A 19,072-nucleotide genomic window follows, 5' to 3' on the forward strand; every position below is an offset into this window, starting at 1 on the left:
CATATAGCTGATTCACTTTGTTATACAGCAGAAACTAACACACCACTGTAAAGCAATTATACTCCAATAAAGATGTTAAAAAGAAAAAAAAAGAATCCACCTGCCAATGCAGGGGACACAGGTTCGATCCCTGGCCCGGGAAGATCCCACGTGCCGCGGAGCAACAAAGCCCGTGTGCCACAACTACTGAGCCTGCGCTCTAGAGCCCATGAGCCACAACTACTGAAGCCCGCGCGCCTAGAGACCGAGCTCCGCAACAAGAGAAGCCACCGCAGTGAGAAGCCCACACGTCGCAAGGAAGACCCAACGCAGCCAAAAATAAAGAAAGAAAAAGAAATTTATAAAAAAAAAAAAAGGGAGTGAGAACATTCTTGATCTGGGGAGGAACACGCTGAATTATTTAGGGATGACGTGTCATTATGTCTGCAACAAAGTCTCAAATGGTTCAACAACAGCAAAACAGGTTGAGACAATAACACAGTAAAATGCAACAGCCGGGGAATCCAGGTGACACGGGTTGTTCCCTGTGCCATGCCTGCAACTCTGCTAAATGCTTAACATTTTTTAAAGTAAAAAGAGAGAAATGGAAAACCCTCCAGGCAAGGAGTGTCCCTCATTGCCGTCACACACTTTTATTACTTTCCTGACACACGCAATTAATGCTCATGCAGCCGAAAACTATTCCTGAGTCATCAAGTGTAAGTTAAAAGTGTTATGTTTGTGTAGACACACAAATAAAATACATATGCAATTAAAGGGACACGTCTGGGGCAAATGAGTCCCGGGTGTTTTATCCAACATTCACTGCAGGAAAAGATTTCCCATCTGCTCCCAGGCCCCCTGCCTCCTGAGCAGGGCAGTTGCCCCCTTTAGGGAGGCTCACACGCTCAGTGGGCGGCCACTTTATAACAGACTTCGAGGAGGGCAGATGCTGCCATTTCTGCTGCAGATCAAAGAACAACGTGGACATTGATAATTAGGAAGCACAGGGGTCACAGAAAAGGTCTCTTGAAACCTGGGCCTCCCTTTGGCCACTTGTGCTGGGACGCATTTCTGCTGTCACTTAAGCATTTCGTGTCTCCTTTGTTACAGCCAGCCAGGCCTGTCCCATCCATTCATCTCACACACACGGCAGTGGTTCTCAAACCTTCAGGAGGAGACCCAGGACCGCCTGAACTCTATTACCTCGTGTTCCAGGGGGGTCCTCTCAGGGGTTCTGATTCGTTCTTAATGTCCCCCCAGACACCCTGCGTGGTTGTGATGGCGGGTGTCCCGGCTGGAATAACTTAGGATCCTACCTAAGCATATTGGAGAGAACAGCGTCTAACTCGTCTCTCTCTGAAAAAGAGGTGTTTGGTTAGAAGGGGGAGCAATGAAGGAGAGGTGCAATGCAGAATAAAACTCGAGGAAATGCCGCAGAAGAAGTCATCAGAGCTATTCTGCAGGGTCAACAACACATGAAGGCCTAGAGGCTGGGTGCTCCCGAGCCAGGCAGCTGCAAACCCCAGAGACTCTGGAAAAGGTGTCGGCTTTCTGGGCTTCTGTTCCTTCATGGGTAGGTCAGGCTCCCCAAAGCGCACCTTCTGTGTGATCGTTGTCAGGGATTGGGATAAGATTCTGATTTAATCAAGAAGCAAGAAAGACCCTCAAGTCAGAGAATGACATTCTTTGAGGCCTCTTCTGTGCACTGAAGTATTAATGTTCCTATTAATTCATTAGTGAATTCAACATATGGTTGTCAGTCATCTACCAGGCCCGAGGCTGGACAACAGGACACTACCTGGGAGCTTACAGTCTAGCTGGGGAAATGGAATGAACACACATTACAGCACAGGAACCATGACTACCTCCGGCTTGAAGACTGTAAGGCTAAATTTTAAAAAATTAATTAATTAAATTTAAAAATAAAAGAAGAAAATGCTGGATCTTTTTTGCAAAGTAAAGAATTTCTCCTACTGTAATAGTGAATTCAACACCTATAAACATTTTAAAAATAAACACTAGACAAATTTTAAAAAGACTTTAAGGCAGCCTGTGTTTTGAGTTGGGCCTTGAAGGGTAGGGTACAGATGCATCCAAGGAGGGAGCTGATGAGAAAAAGCAGAGCTGGGAAAGTGAGGGGTATGCACAAGGAAAAGCATGCAATGAAATTGCAAGAAATGTAAAGAATTGCAAAACTTTGTGTTTCCGGGAGCGAAGGCAGAGTAAGGAAGATATGAGGGGAAAAAAATCTCCGGAAGGTAAACTTTTCCCAAGGAAGACAGCATCCTTCTCCAACATCAAGTAGAAAACACAATCTCTAATCCACAAAAGACAACTTCATCTACAGCCAGGTGCTAGAGGAGCTAAACCTCCATCTCCACCATCAGCTGGCAAGTCCACAGAAATGAGTGTTTTCACCACCAAAAGGCAGGTACAAATAAAATGTTCATCGGAGCTCAGGGCATGATAACCCCAAACCAAAAACAACCCAAAGGTCAACAACAGAAAGGACATAACGGAACACTCCATAGCAACAAGGATGAACTAAGCCTTCTACAAACAACCACATAGGAAAATCTCATGGTCAGAATGTTGATGGAAAGAAGCCACCTTCAAAAGATACGTAATGTTAAAAAAAGAATGAAATTTTGCCATTTGCAGCAACATGGATGGACTTGGAGGGCATTAAGCTCAGTGAAATAAATCAGATGGAGAAAGACAAATACTGTATGATATCACTTATATGTGGAATCTAAACAATAAAACAAACTAGTGAATATAACAAAACAGAAACAAACTCACAGATATAGAGAGCAAACCAGTGGTTACCAGTGGGGAGGGGGAAGGGGGAGGAGCAAGATATAGGGGTAGGGGATTGAGAGACACAAACCACTATGTATAAGATAAGCTACAAGGATGTATTGTACAGCACAGGGAATGTAGCTAATATTTTCTAAGAACTATAAATGGAGTATAACCTTTAAACATTGTGAATCTCTACATTATACACCTGAAACATATAATATTGTAAATGAACTATAATTCGATATAAAAAATATTCAGAAGAAACAAAAAAGATACGTAATGCATAATATCATCTAGGTAAAGTTCAAGAACAAACAAGATTTCTAATGGGAGAAGTCAGAATAGGGGTTCCTGCTGGGAAGAGTTTTGAATGGCAAGGGCACTGAGGAGCCTTTGGGGACTGGAAATGTTCTCTAGCTTTGACCCCAGTGCTGGTCACATGGATGTGTACATGTGTAGAAGCTGATTGAGATCTGTACACTTAGTGCATGTATGCTACACATCAGCTTAAAAAAACGTAAAATGCAAACCAATAACAAAAAAGACTGACTTAGATCTTGGTGTGAACCACTGTTTTGAAATCACTAAAGACGTAAGGTGTACGGGCCCCAGGTTAGGACAGAGAGATGACACTTCAAAGCAAGAGAGACTGGCCTGTCGTGATTTGTTCAAGTTGCCTCTACACATGGTCTTCCCAGAACTCAGTCTGCCACACGCTTTGTAGAGGGCATGAAGAGGAGCAATTAATTAAAGTTAATTTTCTGAAGACCTTCATGATACCCATCAAGATAACTAAATACATATATTACAAATCAAACGTAAGAATCATTACTATAGCCCTTTGGGTGCTAAAAATCAAATGCATGTTTAATGCTGTTAATCCTAACAGCATGAGAGATGAAAGACCACTAGAATTGCAGAAGGAACTTGCTGGAAGAGATGACCCAGTTAACTCCTCTGTTTTACAGAGGAGAGAATGAAGGTCCAGAGAGATGAAGCAACCATCAGAGGTCCCTCGACAGGTAGAGACATCATAGGACTGGAACCCAGGTCCCTTCTGCCTGCCCAGCACGCTCCCATACTCCCAGAGGTCTCCTGAGGCAGCTCCCAGGTCAAGGTCCACGTCACCCCTGCCCCGAAGCCCCCCTGCCCCGAAGCCAGCCCTCACGGAAGAAGGACAAGGAAGTGATGGGCAGGCAGAAGTCCAGACGGAGCCTGGAACCCAGGACCAGCCTCAGCCATTCCTCCTGGTCATCCGTCACCTTGACAAGGTCTATGAAATCTTTCTCTTTCTGCTTATCCAGAAAGTGGAGCCAAACCTTCCTTCTCAAAGGCTGAGAAACCAGCTGTCGTGAAGACAGTGAATTCTTTTTGTTTGTTTTTTGGAACAGCTTTCTTGAGATCGAATTCACCCATTTAAAACCATGCAATTCACTGTTTCTTAGTATATTCACAGACTTGTGCAAAAATCACAAATCTAGAACCTTTCCGTCCCCCCCCCCCCGAAGAACTCTTCAGCTGTCTCAGTCCCCATCTCCCTCCCACTCTAACTTCTAGGCAACCTCAAATCTACTTACTGTCTCTATAGATTTGCCTTTTCTGGACAGTAAGTATCCATGAAATCATACAGTCTTTTGGAAATAGCTTTTTCACTGAGAGTGTGTTTCCAGGTTGTCTAGGTTGTGGCATATTTCATTCCTTTTTGTTGCTGAATAGTATTTCATTGTATGGATATACCACATTTTAAAATATTTATCAGTCCACTGACATTGGGTGGCTTCTCCTTTTAGGGGATTATGAGTAATGCTGCTATGAAAATGCACGCATATCTTTTTGCATAGATGTGTTTTTTCATTTCTCTGGGGCATATTCCTAGGAGTGGAACTGCTGGGTTATACAGTTGATGAATCCTTTGTATAAGAAGTGCCCTTGCTGGGACTTCCCTGGCAGTTCAGTGGTTAAGACTCCACGCATCCACTGCCGGGGCACGGGTTCAATCCCTGGGGGGGCTGCGCGGCACAGCCAAAAATTTTTTTTTTAATTTTTTTAAAGTGCCCTTGTCTGTACCCTTAGACACAGTGGGGTGAGAGACAGCCAAGGAGAGTGATGGGAAGTGCGTAGAGGAACCAGGGGCAGGGGAAGGCCATGAGGCTGGAGAGGTGACCACACACCTCTCACCTCTGTTTTAACTTCTCATTTTGACATAATTTTAAACTTACAGAAGAATTTCAAGTAGCACAAAGAATTTCCATGTATCCTCCACCCAGATTCACCAGTTGTTAACATTTTGCCGTATTTACTTTATCAGTCTGTGTTATCACTATTTAAATATATACATATTTTACATACACAAAATACCACACATAGTATTTTTAATTATTAAATATTCATACAAATTATTTTTTTTGGAACCACAAGGGTAAAATGTGCCCCATTCCTCCTTAATACTTACCTAAAAGCAAAGATGCTCGCCTACACGCATAACCACAGGACAACCATCAAAAGCAGGAAATTAACTCAAATACAATACAGGCTCCAAATGAATTCTGCCAATGGGCACCATCACGCCCAGGACCCGGGGCAGGACCACCCACCGCATTTACGGTCCTGTCTCTAATCTGGGTCCTTCCCTCTAAGGACCTAATACTTTAAAGTACCTACTATTTGAAATGGACTCTCCAAATCATTTCATTTCTCTGTTAAAACTTAAATATAATTGGTAATAGTAGAAACAAGAATTTAAAATTTTAAAATATGACTTTATGTTCTATTTAGATGCCATGTGACATTCAGTCCTGGATTGACCGTCTTCTTCTTGCTACACGTCCACTCACTTAGCAAACAATCCCTCCTGTGGGCACAAACGGCAATCTAACTGCCTTACAGCTATTTTATAAACCATGAAAACTTACAGCTTTGGGAGCTGCTGATCTTTTTAACAAGTAGGAAGGAAAATTCCTCTTCATGTTTTGGTGATTTGGGTATAGAGAACTGGGTTAATCTTAACCCTTGGTTCATCTCATGCTCCCATCATTGACCCCTGAATGGCCCTCTTCTGTATGTTGGTTCGTTTTAATGATATAATAGACAACCAGGAATCTATCAGCCAATTGACATCTGAATTACCGGCTCTGATAACGTCTGTCTGTACAAGAGAGAAGTAACCATTCTCCTGAATCTCATAAAAGAAATATCGTTTTATTATATAGGTATTCCTCAAAAGCATATTGTTTAGTTTTGTTGTTTTGATTTTATTTTTTAAAAAGTATCTGACTGTATCTAATGTTTTGAGATTTTTTAAATTGTCATGGACAATACTGAGTGTAGCTGTCTTCAGAGTGTAGCTCATTCAGACGGCCATAGAATATTCTGTTATGGGACTACACCAAGAGTGAATTCATTCTTCTCTTGTCCATGTGCTTTCAGGTTGTTTAAAGGCATTCCTAATAGAGTCTTAGAGTGAACACCAGCGGGCCAGAAGTCTCTCTGTGACACACCCGGGAATGACACCTGGTTACAGGGTGTGCAGATTTCAACTTTACAAGACAATTCCAAACTGTTTCCCACGCCCACCAGCAATATATCAGAGACCCTTCTGACCAGCATTCTCCCCGACACTTGATAACGTCAGACTTCGTTTCTGCCAGCAAAGAAGGGTAAAATGGAGTCTTCCACGGTGATCTCCATCTGTGTTTTCCTGAGAAGAGGCTAAATTTCTCTTCTTTTCTTCAGCCCATTACACGCTCCCTGATTTTTAAAAGGTTTTTACCAGTCATCTGGTTATTTCTAACAGAAGCCAGAGAAAGGAACACGGCCACGTAGACACACAGGCCTGTCCCCTTGCTGGGCACAGCTGGTTCTCCTGGAGAGGGGATGACCAGTTTAGTGTCATGCCATGTATTACTTATTGGGAGGCATCCACAATGAATTTGTAAGAGTTTTATGAGGTTAAGAAACCAATTTCCTCTAAAGCAGTAGTGACCATATGACCTTTCACTGCATTCAAATGACTTTATACAAAAAGCTTTTATATCATCCGGGACTTGCACCAAACATGATTTCAGCTGGAACTGCTTTCTGGTTTTTTTTCCCCACTTATATCTGGGAAATGATGTAACAACAGCAAACATGATTCATGGTAAAGTGGATGCTGACTGACTCATTTTCATGAAAAGGGGATGACATTTGAGTTTTAGGATTTTCACACTGAAACCAGGCAACTTGCAGATTCAGATTTCTGTGCTGTTATTACAGCAAGTTGATGATAAAATTCTTGCTCTGATTTCCTGATGCGGCTGTTGGCAGAATTGCTTTGAAACGTATTTTCCATACTTTCAAGCCGTAACCCAGGGCCACAGAATTAGCTTGGATTCAATTTGTTGTTCAAACGTGGTTGAGGTTTTCAAACCTCGTTCTCTAACATGAGGCCGTCTAGGGGTCATCAAGCCCAAGGCATGAGGGTTGGCTGGAGGTTGGGAGGCTGACCCACTGACCCACTGTCCCAGTTTGCCTGGGATGAGGAGGTGGCTGGGTCTTGGGACTGTCGAGGCTAAAACAGGGAAATCGCGGGTGATCCAGGGTAAGCTGGTCACCCCGTTAGGAGGCTAACTTGGTCAGATGGTGGCTGGCCTGAGTTTGTTCAGGAAGCCTTCCTGGAGTGGGGTTTTCCTTTTCTCCCCACAACGGGGGCCTTCACAGTTTAAGGAAACTGAGGAAGGGAGAGAAATTAAATTGCTACTTTGGTACTACTGACATGGAAACACTGGCCCCGTGGGAAACCTACCAGTCGCTTCCCTCCCAGCTTGGAAACTATCTGTGCCCAGCGCCACACGGAAACTTGATGGATCCCTTATGTGCGGCAAGAATGGTCAACCCTGATTTGACTTGGAAGCCAGCTGCTTCTCTATCTGGAGACGAGCCCGGAGCATAACGGATCTTTGCAGAGGGCCGCGTGCCGAGTCCCAAACCTCTCGAATCCTCTTGTAGTTACTCAACAGGCACCGGGGCCCCTAACCCCACCCCGCTGTGACCTGTCCCCTTGGCTGGTCCTGAGGCTGTTAACGTCCTCAGCATCCCCACAGATCAGCCAGGGGGCAGTCGTGGGAGCTACCCTGACTCACTCTCCCTCCCTCCACGTCCAATCCATCCACAGGTCCCGCGGTCTCTACCTCCTGAACACACTCAGAACCCAACCTCCCACTGCACCACCCGGACCCCAGCCCACGGCACCGCTCGCGGGCCATCTCAGCCGACTCCCGTGCCACCTGCAACCTGATCTCGGGAGGGCAGCCACGGACCATCCAGAGGGTTTGCTAACCTAAAGTTCACTCGAGCCTCGCCCCCACTAAAACCCTCCCAGGGCCTCCCACCCACTCCAAGGAGGAGGCCAAAGCCTTACCACGGCCTCAAGGACCCAAATGACCCACGCTTTCTGAGCCATGTCCCACACGCACTACACACCAGCCCCACTGGCCTCCACACTCAGCCCACTGTGGCCACAGGGCCTTTGCACCTACACGTCCCCCTGCCAGCCACTCTCCTAAGATACCGCGTGGTCCACTCCCCCAGTCCCTTCGGTTTCTGCCCAGATGTCCTCTCAGTGACCATCCTATCATCCTATTTAAAACAGCAGCCCCCGCCCCCTCCCTCTTCTTTCCCGTGTTATTTTTCTCCCCAGCACTGATACCCACTGGACACATACCGTACTCACTCGTCTGTTACCGTCTGTCTCCCCGTCAGGACGTAAGGCCACGAGGGCAGGCGTCTCTGTCCAGTTCCCTGCTGCACCCTCAGCACTTGACCCAGCCCTGCTCCACGAGGCGCTGAACAGACATTTGCCACGTGATGGAAGGGCTAATGGGGGCGACTAAAGTATTGATAACATCACGGGGCTGGGGGCAGTCGGCACAGGCAGGGGCAGCGCAGCCGGCCTCCTAGTGTGTTTCTTGCCTTTTCTTCTCAAGTTCCTCAGCTATAACTCTCCCTTTCCTATATTCCCAAAATGTTTATGATGTTCTCCAGCAAAACATGGCCCATGCAGATGGCTGCTTGATGGGGGCCTCCCTCCCTCTAGATGGATCCGCTGCTTCCTCCCACGGCCCCCTGGCTCAGAAACCCACCCCCCAAAGGTCAGGCAGGTCACTTGCACCCCCCCAGACCTGACGGAGACACGCAGTCACACCCAGAACCCGAGGTGCAAGGGAGTCTGGGAGGTGCCGGTGAGGGCTTCCTAGCATTTTCAAGAGTGTGGGTCTCTCCCCATTCGTGGCCTTGAAATGGGTCTTTGGAGCCCGACCAGAATCTTTGTTAATGAAATGGAATAGACTGGAAATGTCACCTTGTACCTCGTATCCTACAGATAAGATTGATTCATGAATCTTTCTGCCCAGGCATCAACCCAGAACATTAAATCAGAATTTCTGGAGCATCCGACTTTTTTTAAAAGCTCCCCAGTTAACCCAAATGTGCAGCCAGGAATGAGACAAACGGTGCCCCTGTACCGGTTGTTCCCGGGCAGCATGAGCCACCCCAGCAGTCAGGGGGCGTGGTGCCGAGGGCCAGGCTTTCCCAAGAGTCTGCATCAAAATGCATCTTTCTGTGCTCAGGACCTCTCTCCTTCTCTCTTCCTGCTTCAAAGCCCACATGGGGGCACCCTGCTAAGCTCCTGTCCGACCCCCGCCGGCTGATGGAATCTTGCCCTTCCTGTGAAGACTGGCCCTCATCCCCAGGTCTCTGGATGACGCCTCAGCGGGAGGCCTTCCTGAATCCCATCGCTGGGGTGCAGCAGGTGAGGCCGACAGTCAAAATACCAAAGCAATCGGCCCTCGGTTGTTTTCTCAAAAGCATCAGCATCCCTGCACTTCCAGGCAGGACGGCCAGGGCAGCACAGCCCCAAACCCTCCCGTTCCACAGACGTCGCCTGCCTGGCCCCTGACCAGGGCTGTGACACCTCCAGGCTGGGTCCCCTCGCTCAGTCTGGACACAGATGCAGGCAGGAGCCGGACATGCTGGTTCAGGCCAGTGGGATGGGGGTTTGCTCCTCTTACTGCTGTCCCTCCACCGGCCTTGTCACCAGGAGGGATCCTGGAACTGTTCTCTGCAGGTCGTGAAATGATGAGCGGCTTTCATGCTCTTCTTTGCGGTTCTCTGCATTTTCCTAGTTGCTCACAATTGAACTTACGTGGGAAACACTAGGGCTTCACTTTTTTTTAAAGACTTTTTGATGTGGACCGTTTGTTTTAATAAGATGAACCACTTTACTTATTTATTCATTTATTTATTTATGGCTGTGTTGGGTCTTCGTTGCTGCGCGCGGGCTTTCTCTAGCTGCAGTGAGCGGGGGCTACTCCTCGTTGTCGTGCACTGGCTTCTCATTGCAGTGGCTTCTCTTGTTGCGGAGCACAGGCTCTAGGCGCGCAGTCTCAGTAGTTGTAGCAGGTGGGCTCAGTCGTTGTGGCTCGCGGGCTTAGTTGCTCCATGGCACGTGGGATCTTCCCGGACCAGGGCTCGAACCCGTGTCCCCTGCGTTGGCAGGCGGATTCTTAACCACTGCACTACCAGGGAAGTCCATGTGGACCATTTTTCAAAGTCTTTATTGAGTTTGTTACAATATTGCTTCTGTTTTATATTTTGGTTTTTTGGCCCCAAGGAATGTGGGATCTTAGCTCCCCAACCAGGGATTGAACCCGCACCCACTGCATTGGAAGGCGAAGTCTTAACCACTGGACAGCCAGGGAAGTCCCCGGGGCTTCGATTTTTGATATACCTGATTTACAGCTCTTCCCCAGGCCCCCTGTGAACACGTGAGGCTCGGTCACTCTTTGCTGAAGTTCCGCACGGAAGGCCCTGCTGCTGGTGACTCCTTTAGACTCTGGGGAGACCCGCAAAGAGGTGGTGGCCGCGAGCTCCCTGCAGGATGCAGACCCAGGATGACGTCGGCCTGACATCACGGGCAGGTTCCAGAAGGGTACCGTGTGCTTCCACAGAAGGCGGGCTCCAACACCGACTTCCTTTTGGTCCAATGTCCGTCCTGAAGTCGCAGCCGGAGGAGTGCAGAGACCAGAGACCGCAGGCCCAAGACGCCATCATTTGCCACTCGCCTCCCGCCTGAAGCTGATGGAGAGACAGGCCAGGGTGCCCGGGACAGAGTCCCTGGAGAACCCGGCCCAGCAGGGACCCCCAGCCTCCTGTGGCCCGGCTTAGCCAAGGAGCTCGGAGGGGGAGACGGGGCGCATGTGTGACAAGCGTCCCAGCAACTGGGAAGCATCAGTCTCTGGACCGGAGCTGCAGGGAATCTCACTTCACCCCCTTTGTTTCCAGATGGGTCAACCGAGGCCGAGCGCCATCCAGGGGGTGGCCCTGAGACCCAGCCCGTCACCAACACGGTGGACCTGCCACCACTGGGTCTTCCAGCGCCCAGCCAGGGTGTCTCCCCGATGGCATACATCTGACTCCTGCTGAGGGCACGGCCCCACATCCTTAGATGCTTCCTGCAGCTTCCGCGTCACTTCTGCCACCTGTGGGTACCTGCCCTGCCCCAGCCACTCTCAGGACTGTCCCAACAATGATGAATAAACACTGAGAGAAGAGCCTGCCTGTAAACGCCGACTCGCTCCTCCTCCTCCTGGTCTCTGCCGATCATCACCTGGGGCCATCACACTGCGGGCCGGCCGGGGCGGCAGAGGTTATAAAAGACCCGGGCTCTTAGGTTACAGACCTCGGACCTCAACTCCTGCAGAACAGCTTGCCGGCCAGGGGCCTGGGGTGGGAGCACTCCTGACCTCCCTCCCCTCCCCTCCCCTCCTTTTCCCCCTCCCCTCACTGCCTGTGCCCCTCCCCCTGCTCTTCCCGGGTTTCTCCTGTGACTTTGTGACTTCCTGTGTTCGTTTTATCCAGCTTTCATCTAAATGCAGCAATTGGGAAGGACAGGAAGACAGAGTCTGCCTGCCTCTTGTAGGGCCCCCAGGTGCTGATTCCGGCACCTCCCAGGAATCCGACGCAGATAAGGAGGAAACAGGAGGCCACCCGCGTAGGTGCCAGGAGCTGGGACAGAGGTGACCACCCAGGCCCTGCCCTGGGAAAGTCCTGTGAAGTTAAAGATTCACATTCCTTGCAGGGGAGGTAAAGGGATGACGCATGCTTGGACGCTTCACGGATGTACAATTCCTGAGCATGTGGTACTTTTAGCTCCGCAAGGAGAAGAGCGCCTGCTTGCACAGGGCCCCCAGGTCTGAACTAACCAAGGTGCAGACCACACTCAGGCACACAGCATCAGGTGCCGTTGTTATTGTTGTTTGGACCCTGCTATTTCACCCAAAAGCACCAAAATCGTGACCATAGTAAAAATCAGAAGAGTGTCCGCCTTGCTTACATTTATGACTTGGTATTGTCTTTATTTTAAATTACATGTGGGACGATGACCCTAATCTTTTAGGGATCTGACGGTCTTACCTCGGCTCTGCAACTACCCACTGCAGAAGAAAATGGAGTTTTGGACAAATTAACCAGGCAAAGGATTTATGAATCACTTGCTATCACCTGGCCAGACAGAAGTATGAGATCTAGACCCTCCCCCAAATGGAGGACAATTAAGTGTGAGGACAAGTAACTGCCTGCAAGAGCCCCATCTGCATAGAATAGATGGAAAACAGGGCAGAGAAGACTTGAACTTGAGCAGGGCCTTAAGGAACCACCAGAAGCCTGCACGTGCCCACGTGTATATCCACACGTGTGCAAATGTACCGTGAAGGATGGCAGCACCTGGGAGGGTGCGGCTGGGTCCTCAGAGAGGAGAGGATGCAGGAGGGAAGCACAGATGTGGGAGCACAGGGACCCTGGTGGCCACTACTGGACACTGAGGACACGGACCACAGCAGAGGACGCACTTTAAGATAATGGGAAGGCATTAGAAGGGCGCAGCCCAGGGATCAAAGGCCTGAGAAGACAAAGCAGAGGATTCAGAAGGGAAACCTGGAGACAGAGGCCCTGATGGAAACGGGCAGGCCCAGCCTGGTTGGCGGGTGCTTCCCTGGGGCAGTAGTCTCTGAAATGGAGCCCGTCCTGCCCAGCAAGCTGCCAGACCCCAAGGGAGGAAAGTGTGCCTGAGGACAGAGCCCGCCCGCAGGGCCCCAGAGTGGAGGGCGGTGCCGGCCCAGCACCGGAGCTCAGGGGAGGGATGAAAGGACCAGGGACCAGCCCAGCCCTGCCGAGTCTAGTCGGGATCTGCTCTTTGCACTTCTACTGGGAGTGAAAGGAAGGAGAGGTCCCGGATTTGGGTCCAAAAATGCTGACCTAACTGCGATGGAGTTCCCGCTGCAAGCAGCTCACCTGCAGGAACCCCTAAGGTGCTGCATCTCCTGCAACAGTGGGACTTGTCTTTGCCTCCGTGCCCAGCAGGGCACGGGGCAGTTCCTGGGCAGCTGTGACCTGACATCTGGCTGGCCTATCATCTCCACGACACCAGACCCATGTTATGAGTCCAGCCCCTGACAGCTGTGCCCTTGGGGCCACGGGAGAGAGGGGAACCCCGACTGTCCCCACGTGCAGTCCCATCCCTTCCACCTGCCTCTCTCAAGGATTCAGAAGAGTCAGGCATCTAAGTCTGTCTCTCGGCTCATTTCTAACGTGGAAGACGTCTGATGTTCATAACGGCAGACTTATCACACTGTACGGTCTCAGCCTGACACACATCATACCACATCCCAGGCTAGCCCGTCACTGGGGTCCGAGCCGGAAAGGCAGAGCCTCAGTCCAGCGCTGCTCAGCACACGAGTTGACGGTTGTGTACGGAGCCTCTCTGAGCCTCACTTCCTTCACCTTCACAGTGGAAATAGCCCCTGGGGTAGTTGTGAGGACAAATGCACACGTGCAAAGCACTCAGCACAGGACCTGGAAGGTGGTCCCTAAGTGTGTTTGGTTTCTTACTGTTATTTATTATTAGAACCTTCACCCCTATCCCCATCCCTACTGAAGGTAGGATGTGCAGGAATACTTAGGACTCCACCATCTGAAGACATTTTTTTCAGCTTCTCCACCCGAAAGGGACCTCGAGAATTTAGCCAAGACCACAGTCGCTGAACAGAGCACTCCTCAACCCCCTAGAAAATCACCATCTAGCCTGCCTTTAACATCCTCCAGATGGAGAAGTTTCCAGCTCTAATAACCCCATTCACCACCTTCCTCCTGGGGCCCACCTAAGTTCTTCCCACCCCTTTGTTCTCACGAGTTTCCCTAATGGTCCACGTCAGGGCATTTCCTTCTTACTCAAGCCCATCTCAAAATTCCAGCAGCTCGGCTGAGGGTCGGACTCTGTTCGCCCCACTAGCGCCCAGCACCCTGGAGACACCAAGCAGAGAGGCCAGGGCGGATGTGAGTGTGAACGCGGTGCCCGCATGCCATCCCCTCAGCCGGCGGGGAAGGGCACCATCGGCTACTGCCCGCCCCCCCGCCCCACCATTCACCCATCTCAGGCTACACGGTCCCTACTGGCCATGATCACAGCAGGTGGACCACGCCGGGGAGGTGTGACTGCAGCGAGGGAACTGCCAAGTCTGTCATTCACAGAGAACCTCGAGCGTGCCCGGCGTAGAGCAGGCGCTCCGTCTAGAAAATGAATGAATGAACGAAAGAATGAATGAATGAGCGAGCGAGCGAGTGGCGTGCAGTCACTGAACTCTGCCCTAATTACATTCAGTGCCATTGATCAAGCCTCTCACAGGCAAGGCCCAGGACGAGTACCAGAGATCGGCTGGTCATCTGTTTGTTCCCCCAGATCCGCTGTCACGAAGGGCAAATCCACCCGGCTCCGGTCCCCGCAGGCTGACCTGCACACACACAACAGGCTCCCTGGCCCTCGGCCGCCCATGTCCTGGGGTCAGAGGGAGGGAGCAGTGTGGGGCCTCTGCAGGGCCACAAGCCGCCTGCATCCTCCAGGGAGGGGCAGCCCCCCTTGGGCCACTGGCTCCAGTGACCGCTCGACCCTCACCCCTCAGGCCTGGGGTGGGACTGCCTGGGCTTCTGCAATATCCCCTGTGGTTTTCCTCTAACCTAACCCAAACCTTTGTAACAGGCCCTTCATTAAATTCTTCTCAACTTGCCCTATATGAGCGGGCGTGTGCTTCCTGCCAGGCCCTGACCCAGCTGGTCCCCGAGTCTTACTTGTCAAGACACAGAAACACAGCCTGGGAAGGGAATCAGCGGTCAATTAACCTTCTAGACGTTAGCTACAAGGAAGTCCTTCTCCATCTGGCTTCTCTTCGTTTTGCGGGGCGAGAAGCAAAAGTCTTTTCATTTCCCATCTTTTAAATTACTTTTTTTGAATAGTTAGTAGATTCCGATGGTTCAAAGAATTTTTTAAGTATAAAAGAGTATATATATACGGAAGTCTGAATATATACTGTATATATATTCCATATATATATACATATGCTGAAGTCTCCAGCACCGGGACAGTTCCAGGGGTGGAGTGCCATATCCCGGGTCACGGGCCCACCTTTCCACCTCCAGGCAGGTCCAGATGACGTCTCATCACCAGATCGAACAAGCCCGGCCTCGCCATCATTTCCACTTGCTGTGTTCACTTCTCAACAGGAGGTTCCGACCACGCCAAGTGGGGAGGTTCTGCCTTGGGCTGGAAGCAAGCCCTCCAGGGCCCCTGCCCTGGCTCACACCAAAGCTTCCAGAAAACCCAGCAACGCCTGTTTCTCACACCCTGGACCTTTAGGAATCAGCATTCACAGAATGGAGGGGCAGGATTCACCTCTCCAGGCAGCAGTGTTCTCTTCGGATTAGAAAAAAAAAAAAAATCAAAGCTTAACGTGGTTGGCAGCGGGCAGACAGACGTCTGTCGCATGTGACCTAATGATGCCATCACACAGGGAAACCTTCACAGGTGAACACTCACTCAACAGCCCAGGTACTTAAGCCTCCTGCATAAGGCTCCCTCCAGCTCCGTGACAAGTAAACAGGCACTTTGCCTCCTAGGAGTTTGCCTCCAGAGGCCACAGAACACAGCAGATAAATGACCATTCACACTGCAGCTAAATGAGGTCAGCTGGGGACTCGGGGGAACGTCCAGGGACACGGCGTTGCCGTTATATATGGAATAATGGAGCCAATGAAGACGGTGAGTTTGGGACCACACGTCATCAGCTGAGGATCCGACTGAAGCCTCGGTCCCTGCTCGTGGCTTTCACCTTCCTTCTCAACATCCCCACAGCACAGGGAGTGCCAACCATGTATCTTCACAACCAGGACCTCACAGTGGCACCTTAGCAACCTCCGTTTAAGGGACAAAGGCCAATAAGGTAATACTGGCAACCGTAGCATTAACCTGACGATTCATCGGGATTATGAGAGAAGTGAAGAGGCGGCCAGAAAGGTGGGGTGGAGGCAGCGGCGGGAAGCCACGCAGCCAGTCCCAGGTACCCAGGTGCCCGGGAGGGAGTCTCGGCTTCCTCTCTTTTCGCCCCGGTCAGTGGTACCCAGGTGGGGGTGGGGAAGCCTTGGGTCAGAGTGACAATGGGTAACCGAGCCCAAACCCCTTCCAACACAAACAGAAAAAGCAGGAGGAGCCAATCAGCTCTGTTCGGAAAGTAAAACGAGTCTCCTCCATCCTAGGCTCCGACCTGAGGGTGGCAAGTCCCGGCCCAGCTCTGCAGCGCCCTGGGCACAGCAGGGCCTCCATCGCCCTGCCCGGTAAATGGGGACCCGCGAGCATCTGGGATTTTCCGGCAGGCCTCGCGCACCCAGCCCGCGGTGCAGGTGGGCCAGGTGGGGCGCTGGGTGCCAGCTGCCAGGCACAGGGAGGCAGGTCTTGCCTGGCCGGCCGGCCGGCCGTTTCCCCGCGCCTCTGCATGCTGCGCCGCGCGCCTCTCACCCGTCCCGGTCCCCACACGGCCGTCCCGGGTCACGCGCTCGTTTTGCGGATGAAGAAACTGAGGCTCCGGGTGGTTAAATGACTTCCCGAGAGTCAGAGGGTAGAAAAGGCCGAAGACAGGACCCGCACTCGGACCTGCTTCCACACCGCCGAGCTGCCCCCCTAACCCCTCGCCCTCCACTCCCTCCCAGAGACTCGGACCGCAATCCGAGCGCGCCGCCGGGACCCCACGCTGCAAACCTCTCGCCACCGTAGAACAATCCACCCCCCCCGCCCCAAATCTCCAGTCCGCCGGGAGAACCCGATTCCACCTGCATCTCAGAACTTGCTGCGGCGCAATCCGGGTGCGGTCGAACTACCGCGACCGCGCTCTGCGTGCCGCCTCCGCCGCCGGCTCTGCGCGCCGGCTCTGCGCACCGGCTCCGGCACGTGGGGTCGGCCGCCGAGTGCCCGGAGGGGGCGATGTGGGGTCGGAGGGGCGATGCGGCAGGAGAGGGGCAGTGCGGATCCTGGCCCCGCGCCCTCCCGGCCGCCCCCCGGCACCTGGCGGCGCAGGTCTCCCGCCCCGGCCCGGGAGCGCTGGGGGGGGGGCACTCCGCCTACCTTTCCGGAAGGGCATCCTGGAGGGGCGCTCCCGGCAGGGCCGGCCCGGGACACCGAGGCCGGGCGACGTCCGAGTACCAGCCCCGCGGCTCGGGGGTGCCTACGGGCGCAGGGTGCTGGGCGAGGGAGGGGGAAAGGGACATATTTGGGCAAAGGCCGGGGCGTTACCGGCGGAGGGAGGAACCGCGGCGAAGCGGGAAGCGCGGCCCCGGGGCGGGCCTCGCGGGAACCGCTTAACCCCTGAGCTCCCGGCCAGGCAGCGCGCCGGCGGCCTCCCCAGCCCGAGCCGGGGTCTGGGTCGCGAGCCCCCCACGCCGTGCAACGGAGCTGGGCCTGCCTCTCCTGACGCCCCTGGGCGGAAAGGAAACTCCTGATCTGGAAGAAAAGCAACTCACTCATCCACGCCTTTGGGCGGCTGGAGGACATCATCCCTGGAAGTATTTGGGGAACTTTATTCCATTTTAATCTTTTTGTCCTCAGACCCAGGAGTCCGCTCAAAGGCAGGTTGACTTGACTTGAAATTAAGTGAGGGCTGGAGGGAGCAATCCCACACACAACTCAATAAATATGTTAAAAAATAATGATGGTAGTGGGACTTAAGGAACTATAACCCAGAGAAATGGGGGAGGGGGCTCACCCCTCACATTACTATTTATTTTGCCTTTGGGAAGATCCGCACCTGAGAAAATGCTTTATTATTTGGCGGACTCAAAAGTCTCAAAGGCAGGTCATCCTTCCAGTCAGGTAAGAGTTAATTCCTGTGACAAGTGCTGTTTCACATTGCAGTTTGAAGACCGGTGTTGCCACAATCTCCTGATCTAATATTTAAAGCACCCATGCAGATAGCAATTGGCCCACTTTCTGTATAGTGAAAAAAACCATCCAGGTGAGCTGGAAAAGTCAGAGCCAGTGGTTTGGTGGGGGTTTTTTTTTGAATCTTTTCTTAATCAGAATCAGTTGTTCAGCCTGTTGTCTTTTATGATTAATAGTCCGAGCTCTCCCCACCCCCTTTTGAAGGGAGAAGGAAGTAGCCATTGGGTCAGATACTGTATTGTCAGCTGGCTTGGGAACATGGTAGAGCCTCCTGGAAAGACACTGTTGCATGGACCCAGCTGGAGATCCAGATGGTGAGCCCTGATGAGTGTAGGCATCAGTCAGCCTGAGAGGAGCAGGAAGTGAGGGATGCTGGGGGAGTCCCAGATTCAGTGCTGGGAGCAATGGCCAGCTCCCTTGCCCTTTTCCCTGCCACGACCATAATGCCTGGTGGACGTGCACTTTACTCAGTGGGCTTAGCTGCCACGGAAGGCAGATTGTACCTAAGGCCAGATGAAGTGTCAAGACCGCACATCTCGGACTCAGACTGCTGTGAGTCATTCTGAAGCCAGAGGACATGCACTTTGAGAGGACGGGCCTTGCGCCATTCTGGTTGGCACCTTTACTGCCCTATGGACTCACATGGATGATTGTGCTACGATAAGAAATTTATGTTTGGTCTTTTTCACCGGTTCTTGACACAGAGCTCCTAAAACCTTTGGAATCTCTGGAGTGATCTTCTATATGCTAAGGAGAGGACCGGTGGCTGGGGGCCCCTAGATAGCTTCAGGAGAGGGGCTGGTGGCCAGAAGACCAAGCACGATTAGAGGACTGGAAATTGAGTTCAATCACCAATGGCCAATGATTTAATCAATCATACCTACAAAATGAAACCTCAGTAAAAACCCCACCATGATGAGGCTCGGAGAGCTTCTGGTTGGTGGGCACATGAAGGCGCTGGGAGGGTGGAGCACCCAGGGTGGGCACGGAGGC

General features: G+C 51.5%; 1 protein-coding gene across 1 annotated transcript in view; it reads right to left on the bottom strand.

The window, feature by feature from the left end:
* The window catches only part of PFKFB3 (6-phosphofructo-2-kinase/fructose-2,6-biphosphatase 3), an 82,954-nt gene extending 65,537 nt beyond the window's left edge, over positions 1-17,417 (bottom strand). The window contains exon 1 of the mRNA XM_057543853.1: positions 17,267-17,417. Within this exon, the coding sequence (XP_057399836.1) occupies positions 17,267-17,282 (16 nt within the window). The 5' untranslated portion in view covers positions 17,283-17,417. The remainder of the gene's footprint in view (positions 1-17,266) is intronic.
* Positions 17,418-19,072: the final 1,655 nt, after the last annotated feature.

This window comes from Balaenoptera acutorostrata, chromosome 3, assembly GCF_949987535.1.
Source record: "Balaenoptera acutorostrata chromosome 3, mBalAcu1.1, whole genome shotgun sequence".
Lineage (NCBI taxonomy): Eukaryota > Metazoa > Chordata > Mammalia > Artiodactyla > Balaenopteridae > Balaenoptera > Balaenoptera acutorostrata.